At 52.8% G+C, this 18,362-nt stretch overlaps 1 protein-coding gene across 3 annotated transcripts in view; it reads left to right on the plus strand.

Moving 5' to 3' along the window:
- Col7a1 (collagen type VII alpha 1 chain) overlaps nucleotides 1-18,362 on the plus strand; it is a 37,003-nt gene that overhangs the window by 10,777 nt on the left and 7,864 nt on the right. For all 3 annotated transcript variants that reach the window (XR_009225613.1, XM_058574808.1, XM_046431644.2), the window contains 77 exons: nucleotides 95-238; nucleotides 593-718; nucleotides 808-954; nucleotides 1,201-1,323; nucleotides 1,660-1,806; nucleotides 2,058-2,192; nucleotides 2,278-2,424; nucleotides 2,501-2,637; nucleotides 2,911-3,037; nucleotides 3,128-3,274; nucleotides 3,362-3,534; nucleotides 3,633-3,668; nucleotides 3,752-3,778; nucleotides 3,869-3,913; nucleotides 3,984-4,046; nucleotides 4,465-4,545; nucleotides 4,638-4,673; nucleotides 4,814-4,849; nucleotides 5,013-5,084; nucleotides 5,193-5,270; nucleotides 5,487-5,513; nucleotides 5,595-5,648; nucleotides 5,765-5,827; nucleotides 5,926-5,985; nucleotides 6,106-6,141; nucleotides 6,346-6,390; nucleotides 6,469-6,504; nucleotides 6,989-7,033; nucleotides 7,126-7,161; nucleotides 7,280-7,315; nucleotides 7,677-7,709; nucleotides 7,867-7,920; nucleotides 7,998-8,057; nucleotides 8,148-8,183; nucleotides 8,288-8,368; nucleotides 8,470-8,505; nucleotides 8,670-8,714; nucleotides 8,931-9,002; nucleotides 9,234-9,278; nucleotides 9,509-9,535; nucleotides 9,733-9,762; nucleotides 9,884-9,964; nucleotides 10,039-10,074; nucleotides 10,457-10,492; nucleotides 10,579-10,659; nucleotides 10,868-10,903; nucleotides 11,298-11,360; nucleotides 11,447-11,491; nucleotides 12,491-12,526; nucleotides 12,600-12,635; nucleotides 12,747-12,842; nucleotides 12,959-12,994; nucleotides 13,082-13,117; nucleotides 13,220-13,267; nucleotides 13,601-13,636; nucleotides 13,754-13,876; nucleotides 13,955-14,155; nucleotides 14,254-14,289; nucleotides 14,369-14,422; nucleotides 14,601-14,669; nucleotides 14,744-14,788; nucleotides 14,911-14,973; nucleotides 15,167-15,211; nucleotides 15,474-15,509; nucleotides 15,628-15,663; nucleotides 15,813-15,857; nucleotides 16,030-16,062; nucleotides 16,142-16,204; nucleotides 16,325-16,360; nucleotides 16,440-16,520; nucleotides 16,657-16,725; nucleotides 16,867-16,902; nucleotides 16,980-17,021; nucleotides 17,195-17,239; nucleotides 17,327-17,371; nucleotides 18,085-18,120; nucleotides 18,204-18,263. Coding sequence is in view for 2 of the 3 variants with exons in the window: in XM_058574808.1 (XP_058430791.1) it covers nucleotides 95-238; nucleotides 593-718; nucleotides 808-954; nucleotides 1,201-1,323; nucleotides 1,660-1,806; nucleotides 2,058-2,192; nucleotides 2,278-2,424; nucleotides 2,501-2,637; nucleotides 2,911-3,037; nucleotides 3,128-3,274; nucleotides 3,362-3,534; nucleotides 3,633-3,668; nucleotides 3,752-3,778; nucleotides 3,869-3,913; nucleotides 3,984-4,046; nucleotides 4,465-4,545; nucleotides 4,638-4,673; nucleotides 4,814-4,849; nucleotides 5,013-5,084; nucleotides 5,193-5,270; nucleotides 5,487-5,513; nucleotides 5,595-5,648; nucleotides 5,765-5,827; nucleotides 5,926-5,985; nucleotides 6,106-6,141; nucleotides 6,346-6,390; nucleotides 6,469-6,504; nucleotides 6,989-7,033; nucleotides 7,126-7,161; nucleotides 7,280-7,315; nucleotides 7,677-7,709; nucleotides 7,867-7,920; nucleotides 7,998-8,057; nucleotides 8,148-8,183; nucleotides 8,288-8,368; nucleotides 8,470-8,505; nucleotides 8,670-8,714; nucleotides 8,931-9,002; nucleotides 9,234-9,278; nucleotides 9,509-9,535; nucleotides 9,733-9,762; nucleotides 9,884-9,964; nucleotides 10,039-10,074; nucleotides 10,457-10,492; nucleotides 10,579-10,659; nucleotides 10,868-10,903; nucleotides 11,298-11,360; nucleotides 11,447-11,491; nucleotides 12,491-12,526; nucleotides 12,600-12,635; nucleotides 12,747-12,842; nucleotides 12,959-12,994; nucleotides 13,082-13,117; nucleotides 13,220-13,267; nucleotides 13,601-13,636; nucleotides 13,754-13,876; nucleotides 13,955-14,155; nucleotides 14,254-14,289; nucleotides 14,369-14,422; nucleotides 14,601-14,669; nucleotides 14,744-14,788; nucleotides 14,911-14,973; nucleotides 15,167-15,211; nucleotides 15,474-15,509; nucleotides 15,628-15,663; nucleotides 15,813-15,857; nucleotides 16,030-16,062; nucleotides 16,142-16,204; nucleotides 16,325-16,360; nucleotides 16,440-16,520; nucleotides 16,657-16,725; nucleotides 16,867-16,902; nucleotides 16,980-17,021; nucleotides 17,195-17,239; nucleotides 17,327-17,371; nucleotides 18,085-18,120; nucleotides 18,204-18,263 (4,985 nt within the window). In the remaining variant the exon portion in view is untranslated. The remainder of the gene's footprint in view (nucleotides 1-94; nucleotides 239-592; nucleotides 719-807; nucleotides 955-1,200; nucleotides 1,324-1,659; nucleotides 1,807-2,057; nucleotides 2,193-2,277; nucleotides 2,425-2,500; nucleotides 2,638-2,910; nucleotides 3,038-3,127; nucleotides 3,275-3,361; nucleotides 3,535-3,632; nucleotides 3,669-3,751; nucleotides 3,779-3,868; nucleotides 3,914-3,983; nucleotides 4,047-4,464; nucleotides 4,546-4,637; nucleotides 4,674-4,813; nucleotides 4,850-5,012; nucleotides 5,085-5,192; nucleotides 5,271-5,486; nucleotides 5,514-5,594; nucleotides 5,649-5,764; nucleotides 5,828-5,925; nucleotides 5,986-6,105; nucleotides 6,142-6,345; nucleotides 6,391-6,468; nucleotides 6,505-6,988; nucleotides 7,034-7,125; nucleotides 7,162-7,279; nucleotides 7,316-7,676; nucleotides 7,710-7,866; nucleotides 7,921-7,997; nucleotides 8,058-8,147; nucleotides 8,184-8,287; nucleotides 8,369-8,469; nucleotides 8,506-8,669; nucleotides 8,715-8,930; nucleotides 9,003-9,233; nucleotides 9,279-9,508; nucleotides 9,536-9,732; nucleotides 9,763-9,883; nucleotides 9,965-10,038; nucleotides 10,075-10,456; nucleotides 10,493-10,578; nucleotides 10,660-10,867; nucleotides 10,904-11,297; nucleotides 11,361-11,446; nucleotides 11,492-12,490; nucleotides 12,527-12,599; nucleotides 12,636-12,746; nucleotides 12,843-12,958; nucleotides 12,995-13,081; nucleotides 13,118-13,219; nucleotides 13,268-13,600; nucleotides 13,637-13,753; nucleotides 13,877-13,954; nucleotides 14,156-14,253; nucleotides 14,290-14,368; nucleotides 14,423-14,600; nucleotides 14,670-14,743; nucleotides 14,789-14,910; nucleotides 14,974-15,166; nucleotides 15,212-15,473; nucleotides 15,510-15,627; nucleotides 15,664-15,812; nucleotides 15,858-16,029; nucleotides 16,063-16,141; nucleotides 16,205-16,324; nucleotides 16,361-16,439; nucleotides 16,521-16,656; nucleotides 16,726-16,866; nucleotides 16,903-16,979; nucleotides 17,022-17,194; nucleotides 17,240-17,326; nucleotides 17,372-18,084; nucleotides 18,121-18,203; nucleotides 18,264-18,362) is intronic.

Below are 18,362 nucleotides of genomic sequence, written 5' to 3' on the forward strand. Positions count from 1 at the left end.
GGAATAGGGGCTGGAGTTTTTCTTGGGGGTCCAGGTTGAGGGTTGGGGGACAGAGTATGGCTAGCCCTGGAACTGCTTCTATCCCTGTTCCCAGGCTCAGAGAAATCCCAATTGGTTTCTGGGGAGGCCACAGTGGCTGAGCTAGATGGGCTGGAGCCAGATACTGAGTATACAATACACGTGAGGGCCCAAGTGACCGGTGTCGATGGGGCCCCTGCCTCTGTTGTTGTAAGGACTGGTGAGTGGACCCTGGCTACCTGCTAGCCACCACACCACATTGACTATTTTGCCTTACTGTGTAAAGTCTCTACCAGAGACTTTCCTGACTGTTCCAGCTGCCCATTCCACTGCTGCTCAATGACTGTCCTGTCCATTCTGAACCACTCATGATGATTAAATATCCATAACAGTATGGATGTCCCACACTGCCCACTATGAATCACTGACCTCCTCAGGGTTTCCTACTCTGACCAGTCCACACTAAACTCACCTAACCTTCAGATTTTCTCTGCATTTACCATGCCTGCACTGCCACCCTGTTCTCTGCTAGATACCCAGTGGCCCTGATCTCTTTCCTTGCCTGTGTTCCTAGCTCCTGAACCTGTGGGCAGTGTGTCCAAGTTGCAGATCCTCAATGCTTCCAGTGATGTTCTTCGGGTCACCTGGGTAGGGGTCACTGGAGCCACAGCATACAGACTGGCTTGGGGCCGGAGTGAAGGTATGGCTCCCTGGTTCACCCTTGTTCTTTATGACTGGGATTGCTCCTCTGGTACAACCCTGACCGCTGGTCTTTGCTTGCATGGCCAGGTGGCCCCATGAGACATCAGATACTCCCAGGAAATACTGACTCTGCAGAGATCAGGGGTCTTGAAGGCGGAGTCAGCTACTCTGTGCGAGTGACAGCACTTATTGGTGACCAAGAGGGCGCACCTGTCTCCATTGTCGTCACCACACGTAGGCGGATCTTGGGCGGGAGCAAGCCTTGAATTGGGGTTTGGATTGTCTGTGGGGTGGGGCTGGTGCTCGGATTTGGAAATGGGACCAAGTATTGGTAATGAGCCAGTAGGGGCAGGATCTGAGAAAAGAGGAAGGGTGAAGCCTGAGACAGGTAGAGCGGTTGGTTGGGACAGGAGAGTGTGTGGGATTGACACTGGGGTCAGTCGGTGCAGAGCTTCCCTGAGTCCCACGTTTTCTCTCAAGCACCTGAGGCTCCAACAGCCTTACAGACACTTCGCGTGGTGCAGCGCAGTGAGCACTCACTGAGAATCCGCTGGGAACAGGTGCCTGGGGCACATGGATTCCTTCTTCGCTGGCAACCTGAGGGTGAGAGGTGCCCCAATAGGTTAGGGACCTAACCAAGTGGGGGCAGGGCTGTGGGCAGAGCCAGTGAGATTGACAAGGTTAGTGGGAGCAGGGTCTGCAGGATCTGAGACAGTGGTGGGATTAATCAGTGAGGTGGGTGGGATAAAGGAGGCCCTAGAGGATCACTTGGGGAGGGTCAGAAAAGTAGGCAGCTGTAGGGAGAATAAGGAATATCAATAGGGAGGGTGAACCCTGAGTCAGTGAGGTTGGTGGGGGTTAGTGAGGAGTGGAATTCACTAATACTGGTAGGTAGCATCCTCCCACATGCTCCTGGTCCCACCCTCATTTCTGCCCCAGGTGGCCAGGAACACTCTAGGGTTTTAGGACCTGAACTCAGCAGCTACCTTCTGGACGGGCTGAAGCCAGGGACACTGTACCACTTGTGGCTGAGTGTCCTAGGGCCAGCTGGAGAAGGACCCCCCAGGGAGGTGACTGCACTCACTGGTGAGCCCAGAGGTCCCACTCTGCTTTGGTGTGCTCGGGTAGGGGCTCATCCCCTGCCTCACACTAATGACCCATCCTGATTTCCTGCACCCCAGATTCTGAGTGACTTCTGTTGTCCTCCCACACACTTGACCCTAGAGTAATCACAGCATGACCTCCCCATGACACTTCTCTAAGATAACCTGCTCCAGGATCTCAGAACTCTCTCCTTTGGGTTCTCAGGACACCTTGATCTTTGATTTCTCCTTCAGAGTCACCTCGTGTTCCAAGTACTGAACTAAATGTGGTGGAAACCTCGATCGACTCAGTAACTCTGGCCTGGACCCCAGTGTCTGGGGCATCCAGGTACATCCTATCCTGGCAGCCACTCAGAAGCACTGGCCAGGGTGAGTGTGAGGTCAAGGTTGGGGTGGGCTGGCAGTTGGAGCTCCATGGAGGGCCTCCTTCTTAATGAAATTTTGTCCCTTGCAGAAGTACCGGGGACCCCACAGACACTTCCAGGCAGCTCGAGCTCCCAGCGGGTGACAGGTCTAGAGCCTGGCATCTCCTATATATTCTCCCTGACACCTGTCCGCGGGGATGTGCTGGGTCCTGAGGCCTCTGTTACACAGAAGCCAGGTATAGAAGGCACAGTAGGAGAGGCCTAAGAAGGATTGCTAGATGGGCCCATCAGTAACTTGACCCCTTCCTGCAGTGTGTTCCCATGGCCCAGTGGATGTGGTGTTCCTGTTACATGCTACTCGAGACAATGCTCACCGTGCAGAGGCTGCTAGGCAGGTCCTGGAGCAGTTGGTGTCGGCACTTGGGCCTCTTGGGCCACAGGCTACCCAGGTTTGACCCTAAAGGCAGTCAGACCATATGTCCCCCCACCTCTCTGCTCATCCCAGGCTCCACACTAGTCACCATCTCTCTACCCCACCACAGGTCCAGTCTTTCTCCCAGGCTCCAGATCTCACCTGCTGGTTGGCTCCCTATTCTATTATCATTACTGACCTCCTAATAAGAAATTCAAATTTAGTCATCCCCCCTCTGTTTCTCTAGGCTCTATATGTTCCCATCACTGCTTTGTCATCCCCCCAGGCTCTGTATCTCCCTCTACCCCAGGTTGGCCTGCTATCCTACAGTCACCGGCCCTCCCCACTATTTCCACTGAATAGTTCCCATGACCTTGGCATCATCTTGCAGAAGATCCGTGACATCCCCTACATAGACCCAAGTGGGAACAACTTGGGTGAGGACTGCAGTGAACATGGACTCCTTGGGATTCCCTATTAGGAGCTTGGTTTCCCACCTCCCAATTCTGCCATGTCTTTCCTCCCAGGCACAGCTGTGGTCACAGCTCACAGACATCTGTTGGCACCAGATGCTCCTGGGCGCCGACAACAAGTGCCTGGGGTTATGGTTCTGTTAGTGGATGAGCCATTGAGAGGTGACATATTCAGTCCTATCCGCGAGGCCCAGTCTGCTGGTGAGGAATTGGGCTGATGGGAATGGGATCTGGGAACAGGGATGGCCCCAGAGGGGACATCATGCAGGCTACTGGACCCCTCTTTAGGGCTCAAGGTGATGATGTTGGGCTTGGCTGGAGCTGACCCAGAACAGCTACGTCGCTTGGTGCCAGGTGTGGACCCTGTGCAGAACTTCTTTGCTGTGGATGATGGTCCAAGTCTGACCCGGGCAGTCAGTGATCTGGCAATAGCCCTGTGTCAAGCATCCTCAGCCACTCAGGTTTGGAAGAGGCCTCTGGGGGTGCTAGGTGGTATAGATGAGGGGACCTGGGGCTCTTGAAAGGACCAAATGGACTTAAAGAGATCTTGTGTTCATAGCCACGGCCAGAGCCTTGCTCCGTGCATTGTCCAAAGGTAAGTGTCCAGGCCTGAGTGAGTGGGTAAAGGCCACATCTGAGGCTAGTCATGCTGATTCTCGCTGATATGTCTTTTCCCAGGGCCAGAAAGGGGAACCTGGAATGATGGTGAGTGGCCTTGTGGGAGTATACAATGGGTTGGGCATCAGTGGAGCAAGGAGAACTGACAGCATGGAACTCACTGATCACTCTTCCTAGGGCCTGAAAGGACAAGCTGGGCCTCCTGGCCCCTCCGGTCTCCCGGTGAGTGTCTCCCCACACCTGTCCCTGTCCTGACTGGCTTACTACCTCCTTACCTGCTCTCCCCTCTCAGGGCAGGACTGGTGCTCCTGGCCCCCAAGGCCCTCCTGGAAGTACTGTTGGAAAGGGTGAAAGGGTGAGTGAGAAGACCATGGGGTGTCCCCCAGGTTGCTCTTCCTAGTGTTCTCAGGGGTTTTAGAAGGAAGAAAGAGGAAGTAGAATTAGGACCACAGAGTATTCCTAGGAGCCTAAGTGGAGATTATAAACTACATCAAAGACTTGGTGGAAACTCTGAAGTGGAGGGGTCAGAGAGGCCATGAGATCCTTTCGAGAGGCTCCAGGTAGCAGTTATGGGTCGCAGAGGCAGGGAATACTTTCTGCCTTACCATGCTGTTCAGTTCAGAGGGGCCATTCTCTGCCCCTTGGCTCCACCCCTGACAATACTTGGAGGACTATGGGGGTGGGAATCCCTGGTTGATGGACTGGGGCACCTTCAGCAAAGCAGGGCATTGGAGAGGGGGTCCTTTCCTCTTCTGATCTCTTTGCCTCCTTAGGGCTTCCCTGGTGCAGATGGGCCTCCAGGCAACCCTGGTCGCCCTGGGACTCCTGGAACCCCTGGAACCCCTGGCCTGAAGGTGAGCAAACTTTGCCTTTTCAGGCCTTGGTAGGACAAATGCTTGAGTGAATGGGTGGTTCTCACTGTTTTGACTCTTGCCTCCATTTACAGGGCTCCCCAGGGTGGCCTGGCCCTCGTGGGGAACCAGTAAGTGCCTTCCCTTCTTTGCTTTTCCAGGGTTCTTTCTACAGGATAGGGAGGCTGGGCTGGGGTGTTGTTGGCCCATGGGGCCACCCTGAGATTCACCTGAGCCTAAAGCACCACTGTCTGCTCTGTTTTGTCCTTAGGGAGAGCGAGGACCTCGAGGCCCGAAGGGGGAACCGGTAGGTGAAGGGGGAATGAGGGAAGTTGTCCTAGGGAAGAAGAGGTTGCTGCAGGCAATCTTGGGCAAGGCCTGAGGTGTGGTAAGGAATAGCTGGGGTACCTTTAGAATTTTCTTCCACCTTGAACCTTCACTACCCTGCCTATTGCTCTCTGTCCCTGTAGGGGGAGCCTGGGCAAGTCACTGGAGTAGAGGGACTAGGGCTTCCTGGAAAGAAAGGGGACCCTGGACCTTCGGTAAGTCCCAGGGATTATGTGGGAGCAGGTGATCTGCAGTGTGGAACTAATGTGTAGAAGACAGTAAGATCTGTGGGGTTTGCACCTTATACTTTGTCTCTTCATTAGGGCCCTCCTGGACCTCGTGGCCCTTTGGGGGACCCAGGACCCCGTGGTCCCCCTGGCTTTCCTGGAACAGCTGTGAAGGTAACAGCATGACCCCCATGTGATTCAAAGACCCGATGACTCCACTGAAACCTACACAACACCTACTGATTGTTCTGACCTTTTGACCCCCTCCCATGTCATGACTCCTCAGTTCCCATGTGATCCTTATAATCTATTCACTATGACTCTTGTCTATCTGGTGTCTTGGGGAAGGAGATATGGTACAGATTCATGGGGTCATAATCTGTTTTCCAGGGTGACAAAGGTGATCGTGGGGAACGGGTAAGTTAGGTATAAGACATGCAGGTGGCGGCTTGGAGATGGATTCCTCTGGCCATCCGCTGACTTGCTGTTCTCTCCCAGGGTCCCCCTGGACCAGGTACTGGTAGCACGGCATCTGGGGAACCTGGACTGCCGGTGAGGGAACCTTGATGCTCTACTGGGGAACCTGCTCAGGAATTTGGGTAGAAACTGGGGCCTCTGCTGGGCCTGGGATTTGTTCCTAGATTCATATGTTTATGTGTTCCTCCTAGGGTCTTCCTGGAAACCCTGGACCCCAAGGCCCAGTTGGTCCCCCTGGAAAGAAAGGAGAAAAGGTAGGAAACTTGCCTCTTGGTATCTTAGTTCAAAGGCAAGAGGCTGGGTGTGGGGTCAGGGCTTCCCTGTGTCTTCCTAACATGTGTTTCTCTGACAGGGTGACTGTGAGGATGGAGCCCCAGGCCTCCCAGGACAACCTGGGACCCCGGGTGAGCCGGTGAGTTAGGGATTGGGGATTCTGAATGTGGTAGGTATGACCTCACCTTCAACCATTAACTCCTACTCTTTCCTTTTGCCCAAACTTAAATCTTTGAATTTCCAATTTCATCCTTTCCAGGGCTTGCAGGGACCTCCTGGAGTCACTGGCCCCCAAGTGAGTACTAGTACTAGTACTCTTCAGGAGTGAAGATTGATACTCTGGGCCTCCCATGGTGTTGGGGGAGGCTGGAAGACCAGGACATAGGGGTTCTGTCCAGGTTGGAGGATGTGGTTTCAGAGAAGGGGGGATAGTTGGAGTTTACAACACCTTGTTTGGTTTCACCAGTCGAGGCCCCTCTCCCATCCTCTCTCTTCCCAGGGTGACCGGGGACTGACAGGGATCCCGGGTGAGACTGGAGAAAAAGTAAGTGCAGTCTGGGGCTCTTGGGCCAATGAGGATCTGGGGTCAGACTTAGCTCTGATACCTCTTCTGTTCCATCAGGGTGAACGGGGACTTCCCGGCCCAGTGGGACCCCAGGTAAGCCCACTGACTTCAGTGCCAGTGCCAACTTACCTATGAACTCTGTGCCCCCTCCTGATTCTGACTTCTTTCCCTTGATGTCTGCTGATCTTGTCATCCACCCATCTTTACCCGATTCTTGTTTGTTTGTTTTGTTTTTTGGTGCTGGGGATCGAACCCAGGGCCTTGTGCATGCAAGGCAAGCACTCTACTAACTGAGCTATATCCCCAGCCCCTTTACCCAATTCTTAATCGCCACTAATGCAGACTCTAGTCCTTAACCCCAGGGACCTGGATTTTAACCTTCTGACCTTACTGTACTGACCTCGACTTTTATGACCTGGTCTCTGCCCTCCAGCCAAGTTTGACTCCTGCTACCTAAATCTCAGTTCTCCACAACCCCTCTTCAGTTCTGATCCCCAGTCTCGACCCACTGTTTACTCATGATCCCCTTGCTCCCCACCCCACTACCTGGAGCAGCAATTCTATTCCTCTTCCCCAGGGGCTGCCTGGGATTGCTGGACGTCCTGGAGCTGAGGGTCCTGAAGTGAGTCTATGACTGGTGGGATGAGGAGTGGGACTTTTGTGTGGTCTTCCCCTCCTACTTTCCACTTGAGTTCATATTTTCTTCACATACAGGGGCCACCAGGACCCACTGGCCGCCGTGGAGAGAAGGTGAGTTGTGGGCTGGGTGTTGTACCTCCTGGCATCAGGATGTGGCAGGTGGGACACTGGAAACTTGGGTTCTTAGGTGGATCTCTAACCTGTCCCTGCCCCTATACTGTCTTCACAGGGAGAGCCTGGTCGCCCTGGGGACCCTGCAGTAGTGGTGAGTGTGGGGAGGATGGGGTTCTGAGCCTAGCACATCCCTGGAGCAGTGACCTATAAACAATACTGTGTCACTCTATAACCCTGGATTCCTGGGCAGGCTCGGAAGTCTGTGACTTTTTTAATGCTATAACCTGCTTCCAGACTCCTGATTGTGATCCTCTGAACCTTTAACCACCATACTGGTCACAAACTTTGTGTTATCCCATTTTGTATAACCCCCCTGCTCTCAGTGGTGACCCTGAGACCTCTGGGCAAAGACTGCTCTATGATTTCCAGTTATATATAACCCATTCCAATCAAGATTTTGATCTTTTGAACCCCAGGTGGGGTCAAGTAATATCTATACTATTTGTTTTTAGGGACCTGCTGGTGCGGGAGCCAAAGGAGAAAAGGTACATCTGGTGAGGGTAGGGGAAGTTGTTACAAGGTTGATGTCAAGGTCATAGAACTCTGGGCCTACCTGAAGGTCACAAGAGTTGAAGCATGATTGTTGGATTGTGGAGATACCTGGACTCTGGGACCAACACTGATGGTCTTTGTTACTTTCAGGGAGATATGGGGCCTACTGGACCCAAAGGAGCTACTGGAGTAAAAGGGGAACAGGTGAGAGAAGGGAAAGTATTTAGGGGTGGGTCAGGTGAAGGGTGTACCCTACTGACTTCTAATCTTTCCACCCACAGGGTCCACCAGGGTTGGTTCTTCCTGGAGACCCTGGCCCCAAGGGAGATCGTGGAGACCGGGTGAATAAATGTGGGGATGGGGATGTGTGACAAAGGGAGAAGAGGTGGTACCTGAGAACACTAAGTTCTGTCCCCTTCCCACACCCTCAGGGTCCCATTGGCCTCAATGGAAGAACAGGACCTCCAGTGAGTATCTATGACCTTGGGTGCCCTCAAGGTTTTGGGGGTCACTTCTTTAAAGGCTGCCTGCTGCATGCATTCTTCATCACCTCACTCTTATCTCCCTATAGGGTGACTCAGGTCCTCCTGGAGAGAAGGGAGACTCTGGGCGGCCTGGCCCTCCTGGACCTATTGGCCTCCGAGGACGAGATGTAAGAGGCTGGAGTTGGGGGAGCCATGGAAGATATGGGGAAAAGGAATTTGCCAGCATCACTAGGGGTCTTGGATTGGGGCTGACTTTCATGTCTCACAGGGTGAAGTTGGAGAGAAAGGTGATGAAGGTCCCCCGGTAAGATTTCTCCCTACTGTGTTTTCTGATCCTTTACCCTTGAACTATGATCCCAAGGCCTGGGGACTCTGTCAGGTCATCCAACCTATTCCCTGCCTTCTGTCCAGTTGGTGCCCGGGCACTCTTTTCCCCAATTCCACCTCCACTTTTCTCTCTGTCACCAGGGTGAACCAGGTTTGCCTGGAAAAGCTGGTGAGCGTGGCCTTCGGGTGAGTCTTAGCAGGGAGAAGTAGGAGGGCTAATGGGAGAATCTATGGCATGAAGGTGATAGGGAGCACTGAGGGTGATGAAGGGTGATGGGAGACCCTTTAAGGAGAATGTGGCAATGGAAAGTGGTGATGGGAAAACCTGGGGCAGTATAGGGACTCATGGGGGAAGCTTCAAAATATTATGAAGGTTTGTCTCAGACCAGCTGTTTTTCTCAGGGGGCACCTGGACCCCGAGGTCCTGCGGGTGAAAAGGGAGACCAAGGAGATCCTGGAGAGGATGGACGAAACGTGAGTCTCAGCCTCTGACACCTTACCCTGACCTCATCCTTAACCCATCAACCATCTAGTCTCCAGCACCTAATTCTGCTGCTCCAACATTACAATGTTAACCCTTATGATCTTTACTTTCTGTAACCCCTTATCACAATCCCCCACTGGCCACCAGAACTCCATGAGTCCTCAAGGTTCCTCCAAATTACTACCTTCCCCAAGTGACCCTGACATTCTGGCTCTCTGCAGGGAAGCCCTGGACCATCTGGACCCAAGGGTGACCGTGGGGAGCCGGTGAGTTGTGCTGGCACTGGGCTCAGGTGGGATGAAAATTTCCCTGGTGCCATTGCCAATTTATTAGTCAGAATCTGTGCCAGGGGCCTGGAGGTCGCTGATGACCTTCTGGGAGTTAGTACTGGGGTGTTTCTTCAAGGAATTTGGGGGCAGAGTTGAACCTGGGGCAAACCTAAACCATGCCCTGGGACCTCAGGGCTCTTGTTCACTATGATCATTTCCTTTTCCAGGGTCCCCCAGGACCTTCTGGAAGGCCGGTAGGCACTGAGCTGGGTTTATTTTTTTGTTATCTCCTGCACCTGCCCCTGTTGACTTCATACTGTGTCTTGTTACCTTTTCTATTTCCTCCATGACCCCCCCTGACACTTCTATTGACCCTCAATCCCTACTAACCCCATTGTCCCTCTCTAACTCCTGTTTCCCCTCATTGAAGCATTCTTCTCACTGTCCACAGGTGGACATAGAACTTGGAGCCAGAGAGAAGGTACTGGGGGTCTGTGGGGTAGAGTGAAGCTGTGAGTCTGTAAAGGATATCAGTACCCCACACGATATCTTTTCTTTGTGATTCAAGGACTAGTTCCTTAGCAAGTTTGTCTCTGCCACAGGGAGAGCCTGGGGACCGTGGACAGGAGGGTCCTCGAGGACCGAAGGGTGATCCTGGGCCACCTGGAGCTCCTGGGGAGAGGGTGAGTGTGGTTGGTCCTTTGGTGGGGGCTGGCCTGAGAAAGCATGCTCTGATTCTTTTTCCCTCTCTCTGCAGGGCATTGATGGGCCTCGGGGTCCCCAGGGTCCACAGGTGAGTGCTGAATTTTGCCCCTCAGCCCAAAACTCATCTTGTCTTTACATCTTTTAAAAAATTTCTTTGTATTTGTAGATGGACAGCATGCCTTTATTTTGTTTATTTATTTTTTTAATGCAGTGCTAAGGATCAAACCTAGTGCTTCACACATGCTAGGCAAACACTTTTCCACTGAGCTTCGGACCCAGCCCTGTCCTTACCTCTTTTTTAAAAAAAATATTTTTAGTTGTAGATGGACACAATGCCTTTTTTCTACTTATTTGTTTTTATGTGGTGCTGAGGATTGAATCCCATTCCTCACAAATGCTAGGCAAGTGCTCTGCCACTGAGCCAACCCCAACCCTTGTCCTTACTTCTTATATGACCTTGTTCCCTCTAGGGGGACCCAGGTGTCCGAGGCCCAACAGGAGAAAAGGTGAGAGAGTGTGGTTTTGGGGAGGTGTGCCTGACTCCAAGATCCATATTAGTCTTGGATGCTTCTTACCACTCTCTTTTCCTCAGGGTGACCGGGGCCCCCCTGGACTGGATGGCCGGAATGGGCTGGATGGGAAACCAGGAGCTCCTGGTCCCCCTGGGCTGCATGTGAGTCATGGTAGTCACTGCTGGTCATCCCCTTCCTGTACCTCCTCATAAGAGGGCCCAAAACTTGTGTCTCATCTGGCTGGTCTTGGCCTTGAAGTGTGAGGATGGGCATGCTACTGACATGCAGGCTTTGAGTTCATAGAAACTGGTGCCCTGTTGGTGGACAGGGCCCCTGACCCCATGATCCTGACTTTGAGTCTTTCCCCAGGGTGCTGCAGGAAAAGCTGGGGACCCAGGGAGAGACGTAAGTGAGGGGAGATGCTGGGGTGGAGGGTGGCTCAGGGGTCTAGCATGAGCCACAGCCAGGTCCATCATAATCATAGCATCAGTAAGAGTGAAGGCAGTTGGTTCTTCCTTCTCCTTGGGAGGGGTTTGAGTCCCTGGCCTGAAGGTTTTAATAGAGTCCCCCTTTCTGATCTTCTTTGCCTTGAGGATCTTAATAGGTCCTCTAGCTTTGGGGGGTTATTTCCTTGGGAGTCTCAGCAGCAGGAGTGCCCTTAACCCATAGGATCCCAAAGGGACCTCCCAATCCTTGGAGTTTCTACACTGGAGTAGGATTTTAGTGCATCCTTCAGTCCATGGGGTTGTGTCTCTAGGGATATCTGAGGCCCTCTCAAACCTAACCAAGATTTTTTTAGGGACTTCCTGGCCTCCGAGGAGAACAAGGCCCACCTGGTCCCCCAGGACCCCCTGGAGCACTGGTAAGTCCAGGCCTTCACGCTGTCCTTTTGCCTGCTTCCTATCCTCTTCTGAGCCCTGACATCTGATGGATGATCTCTTTCCACAGGGAAAGCCAGGCGAGGATGGCAAACCTGGCCTGAATGGGAAAAATGTGAGTGTGTCCAGGACAGCCAGGGCAAAACCTGCTAAGGAACCCTAGCACATGCACATAGCCCAAATACGCAGACAACTCATGAAGCATATGGGCTAAAACATGTAGACACCTACCAACCCCTGAAAACCTAGCCCAGGTGTGAAGATATATCCTGTAACACAGTTCTAAGTGCACATAGGGCAACTTCATAGATGAATGTATCAACTTGGGTCCAAGGTAACCCACAGGCATGGGCATAGACAAAGAACCAGACACAAATTGACAGGTACAGACATGCTGGCATGAAGCCTTATTCAGTGACATATAGAGACATATTCATATATAGACACTTTCACCTGGACTCAGATATATGTTAAGAAATGGACTTAGGACTACATGTGGACTTACATTGAGACCTAGTAAAACACATACCCTTGACTCTGTCATCTGACATATTTGCTGATACATACATTTATATCCATAGTCATCTACATACATTTGGTCATACACATTGAAATATAAGACTTGTAGACAGATGCCAAGACACATGGTTCTCAAGGCACTGGGGACCCAGTTATACATGTATAAGCCCATGCCCAAGTGCAGACATGGGCCAAGATGTGCAGACAGAGTGAGTCACAAAATCACTTCTGTGACACAGAGACTCATGGATACACCTGTTAAGATATACATGGATGCATACATTACTGGGTCACATGGATTATCACCAAACCAGATGCATAGTGGAGTGTCATCTTGAAAGCCAGAAAAGTGTGTGTGTTGGGTAGGGGGTATGAGGGCCTGATCAGGTTGGGGGACATGAAGGTGAGCAGGCCCATGCAGGTCACCCTTAGTCTTGTAGCAGCTTACTCAGTTGGGTCCAGGCCACACTCCAAGACAAAAACAGCCATGGAAGTAGAGGCACAGACAGTCATAGTCATCTGAAATCTGTCGAGACAGTGTGTTGTCTCCAGATACTGGTGATTGTTTGAGCTAATATGAGTCCTCTGCCCACAGGGAGAACCTGGGGACCCTGGAGAAGATGGGAGGAAGGTAAAGCCCCCTCCCCTGGGGTCTCCTGTGGCTTTGGATTGGGCCATGTCTGAAAAACCCTTGTCTTCTTTAGGGAGAGAAGGGAGATTCAGGCTCCCCAGGGAGAGAAGTAAGTGCTGGAATTTTCTGTAACCTCTGATCTTACATCCTGACTCTGTGAAATATGACTCCATTCTTTCCTGGGACCTCAGTGTTCTGATGCTGACTGCATCCTTCACAGGGTCATGAGGGCCCCAAGGGTGAACGTGGAGCTTCTGGTATCCCTGGGCTCCAGGGCCCTCCAGGTCTTCCAGGGCAGGTGGGCCCTCCTGGCCAGGTGAGTGTTCACAGTAGTTCTGGAACTTGGGAGAAACAGAGGCCATTATGTTTCTTGGGATACCTCCCAGGATGCCATGATCCTATGTGATCCTTTTGTATTCTGTCATATCTTAGGGTTTTCCTGGTGTCCCAGGAAGTGTCGGCCTCAAGGTGAGTGTGTGAGTTGGGTAGGAGGTATGGTGAGGGCCTGATCAGATTGGGGGACATTTTCCTCACCTAATCATTCTTTGTTTTCAGGGTGACCGTGGGGAGACTGGATCCAAAGGGGAACAGGTGAGGCCCCACCTTTTTCATTTGCCTAAGTAGCTGTAGACCCACATATTCACACATGCCTCATAAGCTGGATCCTAGCAGCCTGTCTCTTGATCCCTCCAGGGCCTGCCTGGAGAGCGTGGCCTGAGAGGAGAACCTGGGAGTGTCCCGGTGAGCTGACTTTGGGACCTGGCCCTTAACACTCATTTGCATGCCCATAATGACAACCTTTCCATCTTCTTCCCCTTGCTATGAGGTTCCACAGGTTCTGTTCTCTGTGCTTTGTCCCTGCCCCATTGGGATTTTTATAATTTATACTCAAGGGAACCTGGGTAATGGGGACATGCCAGAGAGGGGCCCCAAGTGGGTCTCAATAGGACTGAAAATATGCTTGGCAAGAGGCCAGGACAAGAGGGCATTGGAGGTTCTTTGTGGGGGCAGTATGAAGCAGGAGGCAGGAGCTTCTTTTCTGTGTGTAGTCCCTCACCAACCTTGTATTTCTAGAATGTGGAGCGATTTCTGGAAACTGTTGGCATCAAGGTAAGCTGTTTAGGGGCTGGGGTGGGAACAGGTGGGGGTCTCATGCTGCAAGTAGTGCCCACAAGGCCCAAGGGGTAGGTGGTGGCGGTTACGGGCCCTGCTCCTCTCAACCCTTAGACATCTGCCTTGCGGGAGATTGTGGAGTCTTGGGATGAGAGTTCTGGTGGCTTCCTGCCTATGACTGAACGGCGCCGTGGCCCTAAAGGGGACCCAGGCGAGCGGGGTCCCCCAGGCAAGGAGGTAAGTGGTGGCTTAGTATGTATGCCCTGTGGGCGGCATAGTTGTACACCCACCAGCATTCATCTTCTGCTCCTCCAGGGCTCCATTGGTTTTCCTGGAGAACGAGGGCTAAAGGGAGATCGTGGAGACCCTGGCCCTCAGGGGCCACCTGGCCTGGCCCTTGGGGAGAGAGGCCCCCCTGGACCTCCTGGCCTTGCCGGGGAGCCTGGAAAACCTGGAATTCCTGGGCTCCCAGGTCGGGCTGGGGGTGAGGGGGAGGCAGGAAGGCCAGGAGAGAGGGTGAGCCTGGGGACTGTCTGGGAGGGCCAGGGGTGTGGGGTTGAGGGGAGGGTTGGATTCTCATGGACATAACCCTCAACCTGCTGTTTGCACTTCAGGGAGAACGGGGAGAGAAAGGAGAACGTGGAGAGCAGGTAAGCCAGATGGGGCTGTGAGGTGGAGCTTCCTGGAGCATGTGCTGGCAAAACCTCCCCATTTTCTTCTTTTCTGCAGGGCAGAGATGGCCTTCCTGGCCTCCCTGGACCCCCTGGTCCTCCTGGTCCCAAGGTGATTACCTCAGCCCTGCCCAAGGCCTGTGACTGCTGTGACTGGTGACCAGGAGGCCACCCTTAGCTTGGGCCCCAGAAATCCATGTGGTGTCTCTGACTTTATAACCTTCTGTGATCCTGTGACCCATCATGACACATTCTGTGTCTTTCTCTCTCCTGTGACTTTGTGCTTATAGGTGACTATAGATGAGCAAAGTCTCGGACTCACCAGAGAACAAGGGCCCCCTGGACTCAAGGGTGCCAAGGTCAGTGTGGGATCAGCCTGGGGACCACCACTTGCAAAGTCTATAAGAACTGACTTGACATCACATCCCCACAGGGAGAGCCAGGCAGCGATGGTGACCGAGGCCCCAAAGGAGACAGGGTGAGGTCTTCTATCACACCGTATTTCCCCCTCCTTTATGTGGCATACTAGGGGTGGTATTGTGTATGTACATGGGCACATGGCAGGGACTGGGGGTTCAGGACATGATATTATGCTTGCAGGGTGTGCCAGGCATCAAGGGAGATCGGGGAGAACCTGGACAGAGAGGTCATGATGGCAACCCAGTAAGTCCTTGCCCCATGGACCACTTGTATGAAAGAATGTGGCTGTTACATGTTTTGTCCTATGTTCAAAGTTGGAGTCAGCACTACCTGGACTATTTGGCTCCTGCTTCTGGCTACACAGGGAGTGATGGATTGGGGGAGAAGCTGAGGTCAGGGCATAAGAACAGTGTAGCCTTAGACCTTTTCTCTTTAGGGTCTACCAGGAGAGCGCGGTGTAGCTGGGCCTGAAGGAAAGCTGGTGAGTGGTGGCCAGAGCAGCTTGCCCAGACTCTGGTATTCTGCTCTGTGTGTGTGTGTGTGTGTGTGTGTGTGTACATGCACATGCACGCATGTACACACAGGACCATGTGTGCTATCCGAAGGGCAGTTTGTGGATACACAGTGATCTGTCTCTGGGAGGGTGGGGGCATGGAAGTGGGCCCCTAAGCAAAGATCCCCAGAGGGTGGGAATGGCCCAAGTGAGGCCTCGATTGAGGCTCATTATCTTCTTCTCTATGCAGGGTTTGCAGGGTCCCAGGGGGGCCCCTGGCCCAGCAGTGAGTACTGAATTCTTTACTTCTCCTGCCCCATCCTGTGCCCAACCCCCATGAACAGTTCTGCCTAGTTTCCCTGGTGGGGTGGGGCTGGCTTTCTTCATCTGACTGTTCCTAACAGGGTGGCCATGGAGACCCTGGACCGCCTGGTGCCCCAGTGAGTGATGGGGGAGCACTAAATGGTGGGAGTATGGGAGGGATAGGACAGGCATCAGTCTGCTGTTGAACCACACCTTGTTTATGGGAATCCCTGAACCCAGGCAAACAATATTAATCCCTGTTCCCTGCCTTGACACTTTTCTCTAGGGTCTTGCTGGCCCTGCTGGACCCCAAGGACCTTCTGGACTGAAGGTGAGTATAGGTATGTGGGAGTACGTGGATGGTGGAGGAGGGGGATCCTTCAAGCCTTGTCCACACCCAGAATAAGCTCTGTTAGCTTCTGGGGTATCATTCCTGGTGATTATGCTAAGCCCCAGGAGTTCCCCTGTGGGCTCTGTTCATAAGCTTTTTGGGTCTTTTGCAGGGAGAACCTGGAGAGACAGGACCCCCAGGACGGGTGAGTGACCCAACTCGTAGGGTAAGGTCACAGGGAAATGGGTGGAAGTGGCACTTCCTTGAACTTTTTCTTCCTCTAGGGCCTGCCTGGACCTACTGGAGCTGTGGGACTTCCTGGCCCCCCTGGCCCTTCAGGCCTTGTGGTGAGTGATTTGTGGCTCTTTCAGGGATACTGTGTTCCTACATACTGGGTTCCGTGTTCTCCCATGTCTTCCTTTGTCCTTTGCCCTGTGTCATCCATCCCCATATTTGTTTCCCCTCAGGGTCCTCAGGGGTCACCAGGTTTGCCTGGACAAGTGGTAAGTCATAGAGGTAAGGGTCTGATTTCAGGGGTCAAGGGTCAACCATCAGGTCCCTAACTAAGTTCCTCCCTCTCAGGGGGAGACAGGGAAGCCAGGACCCCCAGGTCGTGACGGTGCCAGTGGAAAGGATGGAGACAGAGGAAGCCCTGGTGTACCAGTATGTGTTCTGGGGGTTGCTCATAGCAGGCTTATCATAGGGCCCTGTGCCCAGCTGTGTGCTTGGATATGAAGAGTGGGGCAGTAGAGACAGAATGGTGGAGAGGCTCTGAGTTACCCATACTGCTCTGCCCCAGGGATCGCCAGGTCTGCCTGGCCCTGTTGGACCTAAAGGAGAACCTGGACCCATGGGGACTCCTGGACAGGTGACCTTTGACCCTGACCTCTACCTATTGCACCAACTCCTCTGCTTCACCCCAAGCCTCAGTTTCCACATTCCATTCATGATGGCAGGGTAGGGTTGGGGAGGATGGGTGGCTAGGCAACTCACTGGGTATTCCCCACAGATGGTAGTTGGAGCCCCTGGAGCAAAGGGAGAGAAGGTGAGTGTACTAGGGACCTGGAAGGGAGGACCAAGAGGGGATGCCAAGGAACCCCATTGACACCTCTTCTTCATCAGGGTGCCCCGGGAGGCCTTGCTGGAGACCTGGTGGGTGAACCGGTAAGTGTGGCACCTCTGATAGCAAGGGGTCTTTGACCCATAGTTTACCCACCCTCATGACCCTCAACTTATATAATATGCCCCACATTTGACATCTTGCTTGTGCCTCTTTCCTTGAGTCTCATCTATCTATAACTAATGCCTGAGTTGCTTTCTTATTCTTGTGTCTACAGGGGGCCAAAGGTGATCGAGGACTGCCAGGGCCAAGGGGTGAGAAGGTGAGTGGACCTGGTCTTAGGGTCTGAATGTTGGGCAGGGAGGAATAAGGCTGAGTGGCCCTAGACCTCACCACCACTTCTGTGCAGGGTGAAGCCGGCCGTGCAGGAGAACCTGGAGACCCTGGGGAAGATGTGAGTCTGGGGTCTGGCAGGTCCAAGCTTGGCTTGAGTATGACTGTGGACATGTGGGATCATTCTTAGGCCAGTGCATGTATCTGAATCCCTGGATCTGGCTTGAGGGGCTTGATGACTTCAGGAGCCTGCTTCTTGGGGCACCTTGGGGTCACACACTCTTAGCTTCCATACTCAAACTTCTGAGTTTGTGAGGCTGTCCCAGCTTGGCTTTAGTGTGCTTATTCTTGGTCTTTTATTCCTTACCATGTCTGAGCCCACATGTGTGTGCTCCTATCTGATCTAAGTCTCAGGACATAGCTGAGTTCTTGCCAGCCTTTCCTTGGACCTGTGTTTATAATCCCGTCTCCCACCCCCATCTGTCTGAGTACACATTTGTGGTCACATCTAAGCTTCCTGGGAGTAGACACAGTAGAGTTCCTGTCTGAATTCCACATCTGTGTTCCTTTATGTCTGCATTCGTGTGTGAGCTCCATGTGCCTTTGGTCATGCCTGAACTCCCACGTATCGGTGGTCACATCTGAACTTCAGTTTATGTACTCATGAACCCATGGAAATGTCTGGACTTCTGTAAGCCAAGCCTTAGTTATAATCCTGAGTTTCCGTGGGTTCATGATCATATCTGAGCTCCCCTGGGAATGTTTTTGGCCCATGTCTAAGTTTGGTTTGTATATTCCTACCCTTTCAAGTGCTGTTTACTTTTTTTTTTTCAGGGTCAAAAAGGGGCTCCAGGACTTAAAGGAAACAAGGTATATTTACCCAGAAGGGTCCCTGCTGGGGGTCATGATCCTGAGACCCCATGATCCTGATATGACCTCTCTTTCCCTCAAAGGGTGACCCAGGAATTGGGGTCCAAGGGCTCCCTGGGCCAACTGGTCCTCCAGGTATGAAGGTAAGTCAGTATCCAATCACAGTGGCAGGGACAGTGGGCAAGGTGGCCTCTGGAGGTGGGAGAAAGAAGGAATTCTAGGACTAGTCCCAGAAAGGCGTC

This window comes from Marmota monax, unplaced genomic scaffold (genome assembly GCF_021218885.2).
Source record: "Marmota monax isolate L192 unplaced genomic scaffold, Marmota_monax_Labrador192_F-V1.1 WCK01_AAM20220418_F8-fsc00022, whole genome shotgun sequence".
NCBI lineage: Eukaryota > Metazoa > Chordata > Mammalia > Rodentia > Sciuridae > Marmota > Marmota monax.